The 13,553-nt window shown below is 35.7% G+C and overlaps 1 protein-coding gene across 5 annotated transcripts in view; it reads left to right on the top strand.

Moving 5' to 3' along the window:
* Kmt2e (lysine methyltransferase 2E (inactive)) overlaps nucleotides 1–13,553 on the top strand; it is a 66,425-nt gene that overhangs the window by 29,791 nt on the left and 23,081 nt on the right. For all 5 annotated transcript variants that reach the window (XM_035451589.1, XM_027393408.2, XM_027393407.2 and 2 more), the window contains 5 exons: nucleotides 3,526–3,584; nucleotides 5,036–5,208; nucleotides 8,396–8,434; nucleotides 11,756–11,986; nucleotides 12,098–12,228. In XM_035451589.1, coding sequence (XP_035307480.1) covers nucleotides 3,526–3,584; nucleotides 5,036–5,208; nucleotides 8,396–8,434; nucleotides 11,756–11,986; nucleotides 12,098–12,228 — 633 coding nt within the window. The remainder of the gene's footprint in view (nucleotides 1–3,525; nucleotides 3,585–5,035; nucleotides 5,209–8,395; nucleotides 8,435–11,755; nucleotides 11,987–12,097; nucleotides 12,229–13,553) is intronic.

Genomic DNA, 13,553 nt, shown 5'->3' with positions numbered 1-13,553 from the left:
GTAGGAATTACAAAAAGAAAGCCACCCATCTTTGCCACAATGTATTAAAGCATATAGTCACAGGAAAGTCTCTGTTCTATGGCAGAAAATATGGTAGGTAACTCTCCACGTACTTACTATGTTTGAAGAAAAGTATCTGAGTTACGTTAACATGAATGAAGCAAGAGAACAGGGGTGCATGTGGAACAAGAGTAGACTTGCCTGACCCAGCAGTGGAGAGAAGTAGATGGAAAGGAAATTGCAGAGATCCGAGTAGAGCTCTACCATGTAAGTGTAAAGAATTATGACAGGACGGGAAAACAAAAGATGTTCCTGGGAACTTGTTCTGATCTTGGTTTCCTAGGCTTGGGTTTTCTGTCAAATGAATTCAGTTAAGGTGGCAGAATGTAGTATAGAAAACAGACTATTTCATGTAAACTGAGGTACTTTCAAGGGTGAGAGTGAGCAGTGACCAAATGGGCCATTGTCTGATTTATTTTTAAAGTCGTTATTATAGAGACAGGCAAAGAGAACAGTGCCTGTAATTCCTACCATTGGGAAGTGGGGAAAGGAGGATCTGGAGATAAAGGCCCAGCTTGACTACAAAGTTTGTTTGAGGTCAGCCAAGACTTCATCAATAACAAATCTTTTTATTATAGACATTTAAAACTCAATAAAAAGGGTTGAGGAAACTGCTTGATGTACTAGAGCCCTTATTAATGAAAAGATTCACATTATGGCCTGACTGTTAACCCTGACACTGGGGAAGCAGAAACAGAAGACCCTGGGGCTCACTGGCCAAGCCTGTTTAAGTTAACTGGTGAGCTCTAGGCAAACGACCCTGTCTGAAAGGAAGTAGATGGTGTCCCTGAGACTAAGACTTGAAATTGTTTTCTGCCTTATATGCACGTGCACCTATGTCCTGCAAATGAACATACACACACTGAAACAACAACAAAACACACTTCCTTATAAAAGTAAATATACACACATTCTGCCCCCTGCTTCAGTAATTACTAGTTATTTCGTCTTTGAAAAACAATGAATTAATACTTACAATTGTAGTTCAAATTAAGTATATAAATTTTTGTTTCGTGTGTGTGTGTGTGTGTGTGTGTGTGTGTGTGTGTGTGTGTATTTGTTTGGTTTTCTGGTTTTTTTTGTTTGTTTGTTTTGTGATAGGATTTCTTTGTGTAACCCTAGCTTTCCTAGAACTCTCTATAGACCAGGCTGGCCTTGAACTCAGGGATCCATCTACCTCTGAGTGCTGGGATTAAAGGCATACACCACCACCAACTGGCTACATCTGTCTGTTTATTCTTATAGTACATCTGGGTCTATATATTTTTACCCAAGTTCTCAATAAGACAAGAATAATATAATTAGAATGCCATAATTACCCAATTGCTTAATTCCATAGAATAATACAGAGTAATATCAACACTAGCAACATTCATATGTAGAAAAATTTAGAACTTTTCCCTTTGTGGACTATATCACAAATGGATATTTATAGTATTTAAAAGTCCCTTTAAAAGAATGTCACTATGTAGTTATGGTACCAATTAGATACATGCTTAGGTTGTTTAGATTATTAGTTTTATTTGGACTGTTACTCTTCTTTTCCATTTTTAAGTTAAACTTTTAATTATTTCAGATTTACATAAAATAATGCAGGTAACTTGTGTATCCTTACTTTCTCCTACTAGTAACAGCTTGTGAAACTGTTTATAGGATATTGTTATTAGAATTTTCACATTAGGCTATCATGAAATAATTGTTTCATTGAAAGGACTCTTCATCCTGCCTTTATCAAGTACTGACCCAAGTCCCTCTTCATTCCTAACCTATAGGGCCTATATTTCATTTTGATAATTTTTGTTATTTCAAGAATTATATAAAAGGGGAATCATACACAGTATATGACCCTGTATGCTTTTTCACTCATGATAATGCCTTGAGAACCAACATTTCAATCTCCTGCATGTATCGCTGCTTCCTTTTACATTGCTGGTATATTCTTTGCTATGTATTATGGTTTACTTACAGACCTCCACAGAATTACATTTGTGTTGCTTTCCCCTTTTTTGGATTCTACAAATAAAGTCACTCAGAACATTATTACAGGTTTTAGTGTGAACCTAATTTTTTTCCATTCCAAAAAGTGTGTAACTCATTTGTGTGAAAGTTGCATGTTTAGTTTTTTTTAAGACATTACAAGAGCCATATGGTGGGATAAGCCTTTAATTCCCTAAGGACTGAGTATAGATAGTGGTAGAATGCTTTCTTAGTATATGCAATGCCTTGGCTCCCAGTACCAAATGAATGAATGAATGAATGAATGAAAGAAAGAAAGGAAAAAAGTCATGAAACTTCTGATGAAATAATTAATGTGGCCTTATATTTACATCAAGAATATGCAAATAATCCAGGTGGGTAGTTGATTTGTTGATCATTTATAGAGTCTTATATAGCCGAGACTGACCTTGGACTTCTGAGGTCTGTCTTCCAAGTACTGGAATTATAGATATGCACTACTACCCAGAGTTCTAGTTTGTTTTTAATATTAAGAATTGCTTTTTTAAAAATTACTTTTGCAGCTAGATAGTTCATTGTAAGAAATAATTGTCATACTAAAGTCAAATATATAAAATAAGTTATTTCCAAGTAAGTCTAAACTTTGCCTTATCCTTTCTACTCCAGATCTTTTTCAGTAGACTTGTTTGTTTTTGTTTTTGAGGCATGGTTTCTCTGTGTAGCTCTGCGTTTCCTGGAACTCCCTCTGTAGACAAGGCTGGTCTCAAACTCCCACATCCATCTGCCTTTGCCTCCTGAGTGCTGGGATTAAAAGTGTGTGCCACCATTGCTGAAAGAGGGGAGGGATTGTTTTGGTTTTTTTTTATTTTATTAATTAATTAATTTTTTGAGATAGTCTCATGGTGTGGCTTGGCTGGTCTGGAACTTTCTATTAGATCAAGCTGGTCTTAAACTCAGGGGAGTCCTCTGCTTCCCAGCATGCTTGCCTTGCAGTATTTATTCAGAGTAGAAATGAGCGGCATGTGATGGCATACAACGGTAATCCCAGAACAGGGCAGATACGACAGAGTTTGAAGCCAGTGTGGGTTATTGAGTGAGACCCTGTCTAAAAATAAACAATATAAATAAGTCATGGAAATAATTTGTCATATGGGAATGTATAATATATATTAATTTGCTGATGCATTAAGTTTAAACAGTTTGTGGTTTCAGTACATTTGCTAATGTGGGTTTTATTTTTTTGCTACAAATTTGAATTTGAAAAACATGCTCAATTCATAGGTAAATATTTTCTTAATAGAATAACTTAACTGATATCTACTGTTCATATATATATGTATATATATGTACGTATATATACTGGATCATATATAATCCAGGGCTGCTGCATATATTTTATAAAATTTATTCACTAAAACATAAGAGATTATGAAGTTCATGATATGTAAAACATGTTCATATTTAAGCTTCTGGAAGTTTGATGAGTAACATTTTACTATTTTAATATAGGAATTTGGATAAAGAGAGGGCGGTGCTACTACAACGCCGGAAAAGAGAAAATATGTCAGGTATGTCAGGACTTATTCTAAATTAAAATTAGTGTGATTAAGAAAATAAGTGGTCTGAATGTTTTTAATTAAATGTAAAAACAACTGTTTGCATTTGTTTGTTTGTTTGTTTTTGTTGTTTTTTGAGACAGGGCTTCTCTATGCAATAGTCCTGGCTGTCCTGGAACTCACTTTGTAGACCAGGCTGGCCTCTCAATCACTGAGATCCACCTGCCTCTGCCTCCCAAGTGCCATCACTGCCTGACCTGCTTGCTTTTTTACTTAAAAAAAAAAAATGTGTGCATGAGTGTTTTGCCTAAATGTATATCTGTGAACCATGTGTGTGTCTGGTACCTATAGAAACCAGAAGAGGGAGCATTGGCTCCCCAGGACTGAAGTTACAGTTAGGAGCCATCATATGGGTGCCGGGAATCAAACCCCTGTACTGTGGAAGAGCACCTACTACTTACACTTTGTTAATGTATTTTGAGTGTATGTTTTACTTATAATCTCAGGTATAGGCTTTTTTGATTACAGAATATGCATGTTTGTATTTTAAAAACACATAGGAACCAGAACAGAACAAATGATAAGCTTCAATCAGCTCTTGTTCTCATATATAGGTAACCGTTAAAGAAATGAAGTGTATTGGTCAGAAAGTAGCCCATTTCTTTACCATACAAGATAGTAGTTCTTTAATTTTTCAGATGCCATTTTCTTAATTTTGTATATGCTGCCATTTTTCTGTTTGGTGTTTTTGTTTGTCTTTGTTTTTTAGATAGTTTTCTATTTAGCCCATGTTGGCCTGAGCTCACTAGCCCAATCTGTCCTGACATGACTCAGTTATGTAGTTCACAGTGAAGGCTTGTCTCAGATTGGGTGATCCTCTTGCTTCCCAAGTACTGGTATTATGAGCAGGTGCCACTATGTCTCAGCATGTCACATTTTTTTTTTTTTTTTTGGATTAAGACTAATCCAAACAGTTTTAAATAATTTTTTTATTCAGCCATTGCTCTTTGGGTAGACACTGTGGCTTATATCCAATTGTTTTGTTATGTTGTTCTGAAAAGTTCCTTTATTTGGACAATGGCGCATAAGTTTGCTTTTGTGTTTCAGCTGTTTTATGGAATGACAGGCTAATATTTAAGTGAATATATGATTTTTATAGATATTACTATCCTAGAAAATTTGAGTTGCCTTAGTCATGTGTACTATTGCCTATTTCCCGAGAACCCCAGAGTACTATTTCCCGAGAACCCCAGAGTATGTCATCAGACATTTATCCTCTATGATTTAATGTGTAAGAAAAGCATTTAGTTTACATATAGGTCTGTCTTTTGAGTGAGTGAATAATTGAAGTAAGAACATATGTTTTCTTTAGGAACAGGGAAGTGACATTTTGTTAGGTGCAGAGTTGCTTTCTTTTCCTGCTTGAAAGTATTAAATTTCGGTGACTTTATTTTTCATTGAAGATGGTGATACCAGTGCAACTGAAAGTGGTGATGAAGTCCCTGTGGAATTATATACTGCATTTCAGCATACTCCAACTTCAATCACTTTAACTGCTTCCAGAATTCCCAAGGTTACTGACAAAAGAAGGAAAAAAAGTGGGGAGAAAGAACAAAACTTTTCAAAGTGTAAAAAAGTACGTTTTTGCCTTTTTATTTCAGATGAGTAGATAAAGTTGGTATGAACTGAGTTACAGGCAAGACATGACAATAGGAAGAGCATGGGTAACAGCTAAATATATGGGAAGTTCTAGCAAAAATGTATTTAAGTTTTTTTTGAGCATTACTATTTAAAAATTGCAGTGTATTTTAAAGATTGACATGTACTACAAAAGAATCATTGCTCATTGTGTTGGAATCACTGTTCTAACAAGACAAATAACAGAAACTGTAAATGCTAAAGTGAGGCAGAACAGACTGAAAACACAAATAACAGCCATATATTTTAATAGCTAACTAGGTAAGGAAGCATGTAATGATTACTTATAACTTCTTAACTTTGGAAAATATTCATTTTAATAAAGGCTTTCTAGTTAGTGAACTTATTTTTGTCTTCTAAATTTTTTTTTTTAATATATGATCCCTTAGTCTATAAACTGCCGTTTACAGACTAATGTTTCATTAAATTTGTTACTTACAAATTCTCAATGACAGCAAATGCGTTCATGGTCCTGTCAAATTATAAGTGAAGACATTTTATCAAGTATTTTTTTAATGTACCTTTTCTATGTTTGTGTTTTTTTTTCTCGAGACAGGGTTTCTCTGTGTAGACTTGGCCATACTGGAACTCACTTTGTAGACCAGGCTGATCTCAAACTCACAGTGATCTGTCTGCCTCTGCCTCCCATATGCTGGGATTAAAGGCATGCACCACCACTGCCCAGTGAAACATACAATATTGATCATTATTTTCATGCAGATACTTATTAACAGGTTACAATTGCTCATAAGAACATAATGTGTAGAGTTATATCCAGGATCAGTAAATTATGCCATGTGTAGCTTAGGTGTGTGGTTATACTATAGCTCATAGACTTATGTACATATTCTTCGTGATATTTACAATAAGGACAGAATAACTTAATAATGCAGTTCTCAGAATGTGTCCCTGTTAAGTAATGTGATATAATTGCTAGTGAAAATATTTGTCACATAAGGTTAAAATACTCTACATTGACTATATTCCTATGGAAGAATGAAATTATGTACAGATAAGTTATGGCTTTAAAATCAAGGTTCTTTTTCTCTTGAGTAATTTTTCATGGTGTACTTTAAATTTTTTCATTTTCTAATTTCATCTTTCTGTAACTATTGAAGTCTCTTCTGTTTGTTTACCCAGTCTAGACAGTTAAATGTCACTACAGGCACCCACAGTTTGTGGCCACATCTCTGTTACACTGTTCGTTTTCACCTTTTGAAATAGTCCTTTGCTACTAGACTGAGCTTTAGCTTTTAAGGAATGTTGCTTTTAAAGCAAGTACAATTTTTCTTTGCATCCTGTCATGGCATTTGAGCCATTATTCTGTTATTAGTTTCCTCATCTCTAATTTTTCACAAAGAGATCACATGTCTTTTACTGTATTGTATCCGATGGATATGAATTCAACCTCTTTTTAAAGTACTCAGTGACACAGTAGGTGACTTGGCCTTTGAGTACTGTGTTTCTGTGAGACTAGAGCTTTGTTTTGTATAAAAGTTATGTGGAAATTTGATCCTAGTAGATTTGTTTTACATCATTTGCTTTAGTAAAGCATAGATTGTATATTTTTGGGTGAAATGACTACTGAGTATTCAAAATGAATGATCCTGGGTCTTCATTGTGTTGTTTCAAAATACTGCTGTATATTATAAATAGAAGATACTTTATCAGATGTTTGTAGGGACAAAACCCGATTAGAGGTACCACTGACCATGCCCATTTGGGCCTGGTTACAGGTACCACTGTAGTATTTGACAGGAATTAAAGAGTTAAGAAAATCCAAGAACTGGGCATAAAACTCTGTTCTTCAGTGTGCGTTAGTTTTTTAATATGGGGGCAGTGTACAATAAAAATATATAATTTTACTTTATATTCAGCCTATTTTGATTTAGATGTTGAAAATGAATGGAATTATTCATAAATTATTGAACAGAAATATATTTGTAAAATCCTATTAATGTATTCTTAGTGCTTAAGTAATTCAAAATTGATATGAAGCATTAGCATTAAATAAACTACATTAAAAAGCATTCAGTTTGATTGCCTACAAAGAAGAGTTTACTGACAGCGAATAATAGTTATGAGTGCCTTATTATAGCTTGAATGTCCCTAAATCTGAACATCTGAAATGGTTCTCAGAAAGGTTTAGAAATTAGAGCATTCTGGATTTTGAATTATGAATTTCAAATTAGGGTTTAATCCAAAACCTGCGAGTGTAAAAACAGTCTGGAAAACTTATAAGCTTATTGAGTATTTTGGGTAAGGGACACTCAACCTGTGCCATTTTTCTTTTCCAAAGCATTAAAAGAGAAGTAACTGTTTCCTCCCACAAGCCATGTTATCTTCGAATTTAAGCCCATTGGTTAAATAAGCTAATGAAAAGATCCTGGAGACATCCTGCCTAGTTTCAAATCCTCATTCTTTTGTTATGTTTTGTTTTGTTTGTTGAGACAGGGTCTCACTGTGTAGTCCTGGTTAGCCTGGAGTTCACAAAGATCCACCTGCCATTTCCTTAGTGCTGACATTAAAGGCTTGCTCCACCATGTGCATCAAATACCATTTTCCTTTGTGTTTCCTTCTACACCAAACTTGTATCTTCTTTGGTCGAGTGCGCTCGTGTGTGTGTGTGTGTGTGTGTGTGTGTGTGTGTGTGTGTGTGTGTGTGTGTGTGTGTTCAGCAGCATAGCCAATACTCAGGCTCTAAAGTGTGTAAGTCATATTTAGCCTTTGATATCAAATTTATTCTGAAAAGCTCTATTGAGTTTTCTGTTGAAATGTCTTGGTATATTTTTAATCTTTGTGCTATTACAAATTTAGTCCCAGCCCCCACTGTCTTGTAGTACAGTTCATAAAATGTGATGCTTATAATATTTAGTACAAAAAATACTTTGAAGTTTTTATCTTAGCATCATTCTAAACACACTTTATTATTCTAAATAGTTTATATTATATTTATAGTATAATAGTATTCTAGTATACCTTTGTTTACTTCTCTTACTTGTTCTAGTTTGTTATTGCCAAATTATTTCGCTTCAGCAAAACGCTTCAGTGAACCAGTTGATTGTTAGTTATAACCAAGTTAAAAAACAAAAAAAAACTAACTCAGAATTCCATGCTTATTTTAGGCCTTTCGTGAAGGATCTCGGAAATCATCAAGAGTTAAGGTAATTATATTAAGTTAAGGCATTATTGTTAACTAGTGATAAATTGAGAGCTTGCTGAGTTAGCTTGATTGTTTATGTTGGTACTTTATTCTCTATGGGGTTTGATTTCATTGCTTAATACATTTACAAGAAATAGGGCCTTAAACTTCTAATCAGATTAATAAATCACTCTTATTGTTTATTGGCATTGTTACATCATTAACGAGAAGGGGGAGGTATGTAAATACCAGTATTAAAATTGGAATAATGAGGGGCTGGGGAAGTGGCTCATTGGTTAACAGCATTGGCTGCTTTTCCAGAGTACCTGGGTTCACTTCCCAGCACTCCCATGACAGCTCACCACTGTCTGTAATTGCAGCTCTAGGACTTCCAACACCTTCACACAGACACACATGCAGGCAAAAACACCAATGCACATAAAATGATAATAATAATATTCCATTTGTCATTGTATTTCATATCTCTGATGCTTCAAAAGTTTGTTAGTATACTCTACACATTAATCCAGAGTCACATTGAAAATTGCAGTTGGAATTCTGAGGTAATCGAGCTTAACACTGCATTATAAATTCATCATAGTCTGTTGGTAATACAAACTGCCACATAAACCTTGAATTATTAGCATATATCCTCAAATTTTTGGATGCTCAAATTCCCAGTGGAAGCAAGGCTCTCCACCTCTGCTTTTTCCATAAATACAGATTTATGATGTTATAGAAGTATCTTTATTATATAGATTTCTGGGCTAGGTAATAAAGGAAAACATTTTTTTTTATTTTTTTGTTTTGAGACAGAGTCTCAAAACTTACTTACTATGTAAACCAGGTGGGCCTTAAACTTTCAGTGATCATCTTTCCTCTGTCTCCTAAGTGCTAGAATTAATGGGCACCAGCACACCTAGCACTAATTTTTTAAATTTCCAGCTTAGTAGTAAAAAAGACAAAATGAATATATTATAGCATTTTTGTCCCTATAATAGAAAACACAATAATTATACATTTCTGAAATGTATTCTCTAGAAGGTTACTCTTAATTTTGTAATTCTTTCTCAAGAACATTAATATGTGATGTTTATTATGATGCATGTTCAAATGTTCTTTGAATTTATATTAATAGAGAGTTTCCTACTTATTATATTACTTGAATTTGTGCAGTTGTGACAGAGTAAAGAAGTCTGAACTTTTTTTTGTTTTTGTTTTTGTTTTTGGAGACAGGGCTTCTCTGTGTAGCTTTGGAGCCTATCCTGGCACTCGCTCTGGAGACCAGGCTGGCCTCGAACTCACAGAGATCCGCCTGCCTCTGCCTCCTGAGTGCTGGGATTAAAGGCATACGCCACCAATGCCCGGCCGAAGTCTGAACTTTTAAGAAAGGTTTTTTGAGGGAGTAAAAGATGGCTCGGGAGTTAAGAACACTAGTTGTTACTGGTGAGGACCTGGGTTCAGGTCTAAGCGTGCACATGGCTCACAACTGTTTTAGTCTCAGTTTTAGGGGCTCTGACCCCTTTTTCTGCCCTCCGTGGGCACTGGGCACACATGGTTCATATATACGGCAAAGCACTCACACACAAAAGTAAGTCTTTTCAAAGTCGATTTCAATTACCAGTACTCTAGCATTTTCTCCCTATTTTATCTGATTGAATACTAGGCTTAAAAGAAAGTGATATCTTTTTAATTGAAACAATTCTTTATTACATAAAAAAGTGACTAGGAAAATGGAAATTTTCTTTGTTAAAATCTTAAATAAAAACCCTTTTACCTTAAAAGCATTACCACTCCAGTAATTCTTGAGTTAAATTTGTAAGATTAAAGGGCTGTAATAAAGATATATATCAAGTTATTAGTAGTTTGTTGCAGGTAACTAAAAATTTAAAACTAAATTTATTCCTGTAGTATAAAGTTGTGGGTCATAAATCTTTTATTTATCAAATAATTTATCAATAATGTCTGTATATACATAAAATATCCATTCAATTGTTTTTTTGTTTTTTTTTGTTTTTTTTGTTTTGGTTTTTTTGAGACAGGGTTTCTCTGTGTAGCTTTGGAGCCTATCCTGGCACTCACTCTGGAGACCAAGCTGGCCTGGAACTCACAGAGATCCTCCTGCCTCTGCCTCCCGAGTGCTGGGATTAAAGGCATGCACCACCAACGCCCGGCTTATTTTGGTTTTTCAAGACAAGGTTTCCCTGGGTAGCTTTGGAGCCTGTCCTGGAACTAGCTCTTGTAGACCATACTGGTCTTGAACTCACAGGAATCTGCCTACCTCTGCCTTCCAAGTGCTGGGATTAAAGGTGTGCGCCATCACCACCAGGCCATTCAATTCTTAATAAATTGGTTGTTTTTTTTTTTTTTTGGTTTTGTTTTGTTTTGTTTTTTTGAGTGCTGGTCATTTGAGTTAGGGCATTATAATGCTAAGAGTGCATTCTACACATCCCAATGTCACATAGTAACAGCTGATCAAGTGATAGAATAAACCGGTTCCCATCAAACAGTTGATGAGCTTATTACAGTCTATTGTTCATTACAGGAAAGGACTGTAATAAAGGTTACTTCTTTAGAAGATGACGTGATGCTACATTTTAGTAATGTGTTAACTGTCCCTCACTGCACCACTTTCCCCAATACTGGAGGTTGAACCTCAGGCTTTGTGCATGCTAGTAAAATATTGTATCAATGAGCTGTTCTCTTCCTCTTTCGTTCTTTCTAATTTTGGGAACAGGGTCTCACTTTGTTGCCCGAGCTGGCCTTGACCTCACTATGCCAAATGAACGGTCCTCTTATATCAGCATCCTTAATAGCTGGAGGTGCAGGTTTGTGCAACAAATGTTGCCTGGTAGACTTGGCTTACAAATAGAGATGACTTAGTGTTTAAGAGTACATAAGCATCTATTCAAGTTAAAACATACAAGTTTGCTGCTATGGAAGTGGATATTGGCAGTAGAATCACATTTTTTTTTTTTTTTTTTGGTCAATACCCGAGGACTGATTCAATTTTAAGCATTTGACTTTATTGATATAATCTTTAAATTGTCTAGCATAATGAAAATGAGTCTTGAATTTTTATTTTGGTGTAACTCAGCCTTCACAAGTTTCTCAGCTTATTTCCTGGCATGTAGTATAAAAATTTAATGGGCTAACTTACGAGCTTTTAATTGGGATTAACTTAGATAGCCAAACACTGTAGTTTCTATTCTTTTATATAAATTGCTACTTACTTGTATATATGCGTTCATGTGTGTGTGTGTGTGTGTGTGTGTGTGTGTGTGTGTGTGTGTGTGTGTGTGTTTACATTCAAACAGTAATCTTTATTTTGGTATGATTTTAGGGTTCAGCACCAGAAATTGATCCTTCATCTGATGGTTCAAATTTTGTATGGGAGACGAAAATCAAAGCATGGATGGATCGCTATGAAGAGGCAAATAATAACCAGTATAGTGAAGGTGTTCAGAGGGAGGCACAAAGAATAGCTCAAAGACTAGGCAGTGGGAACGACAACAAAGACATGAATAAGTCAGAATTGAGTACCAACAACTCACTCTTCAAACCTCCTGTAGAGGTATATGTCACTTGTCAAAAATTGTGGAGCTGCCTTTGTATTATGTGTCTCTTTAGTTGGAGTGAAATTAACCAATTTAATGTCTGCATTTACTGCACTTATTGATTCTAGAGCCATATACAGAAGAATAAAAAAATTCTGAAATCTGCCAAAGATTTGCCTCCTGATGCACTTATCATTGAATACAGAGGGAAGTTTATGCTGAGAGAACAGTTTGAAGCAAATGGATATTTCTTTAAAAGGTATATATATATATATGTGTGTGTGTGTGTATATATGTTGGTTTTCTATAGTTAATTTTGTTTGTTTGTTTTTTGAGACAGGGTTTCTCTGCGTAACAGCTCTAGCTGTCCTGGAACTCGATCTGTAGACCAGGCTGCTCTTGACAGAGATCTGCTTGCCTCTGCCTCCCAGTGCTGGGACTAAAGGTGTGCACCACCACTGCCTGGTGGGTTTTGTCTTGTTATGTGTTTTTTTTGAGATGTTTTTATTCTATAAAACAGGTTGGCCTGGAACTCTTTTTATTCTTCCTGCTTTGGCCTCCCTTAATGCTGCATTTACAGAGATGAGCCACTACTCCCAACAAAATGAATGTGTGCAGGAGACACACACACACACACACACACACACACACACACACAAAAACACACATGTATGTATCTGTGGGCATGTTCATTCCATGGAACCCATATGAAGGTCAGAGAACCACTTCAGATTTCAGTCTTCACCTTCCACCTTGTTTGAGACAGAATCTCTTGTTCACTGCCCTACATTCCAAGCTATCTGGCCTGGCCTCATTTAGGGACTGTTTCCACCTCCCAACTTGATGTAGAAGCACTGGGATTGCACGCCGCACCTGGATTTATAGATTCTGAAAATTCTAAGCCAGCCCTTAAAATCGCATGGCAAGTGTTTACCTGCTGTGCTGTGCTGTCTCCTTAGTCATCCCTGGTTTTTTGAATACTGTGTCTAGATGCTTTATGTGATTTTTCTTCTATGTGGTAATTTCAGTATTTTCAAGGATAGTGAGGTTGACATGCCAATGATAACTTTTGTAGTGTGCTGACATGTAAAGATTTATCTCCCAACCTCTTGCCCTTTTCTGTGTTGCTGAATTCTAAAGTAAGCCACTTTAAACAAGTAAAAGCAAGATAGCTTAGCTACCTAGGGTGTTGGTCAGGAATTCTCATTACCTAGGGTGTTGGTCAGGAATTCTCATTACCTAAGATTGTCAAGAACCTTTCCACCTACTACCCAAGTTGTAACATACTTGCTAGAATCTGAAGAGAGTGGTGATTAGAAGCAAAAGTCACCTTCTTTGTTAGACAGTGTTGGTGATGTCCCCATGCTACGGCCACCACTTTAACTCCCTGTTCCCTTCCTTAGTATCAGAGTGACTTTGGAGGCTTCTTTTGTGGTTTGGGATTCTGGTGGAGAATTTATATGATCTTTTGATAGCAACTGCTTTTCAGAGGTATAGAAACATGTTACTATCCTTAAGCCTGTACTGTTTAATACATTGACACTATTAACACTCTTAGATTATAATTTGAGTATTTACTTAAGC

This window comes from Cricetulus griseus (assembly GCF_003668045.3).
Source record: "Cricetulus griseus strain 17A/GY chromosome 1 unlocalized genomic scaffold, alternate assembly CriGri-PICRH-1.0 chr1_0, whole genome shotgun sequence".
NCBI lineage: Eukaryota > Metazoa > Chordata > Mammalia > Rodentia > Cricetidae > Cricetulus > Cricetulus griseus.
Note: the sequence above shows the minus strand (reverse complement) of the source record. Positions and strands in the feature narration are given on the sequence as shown.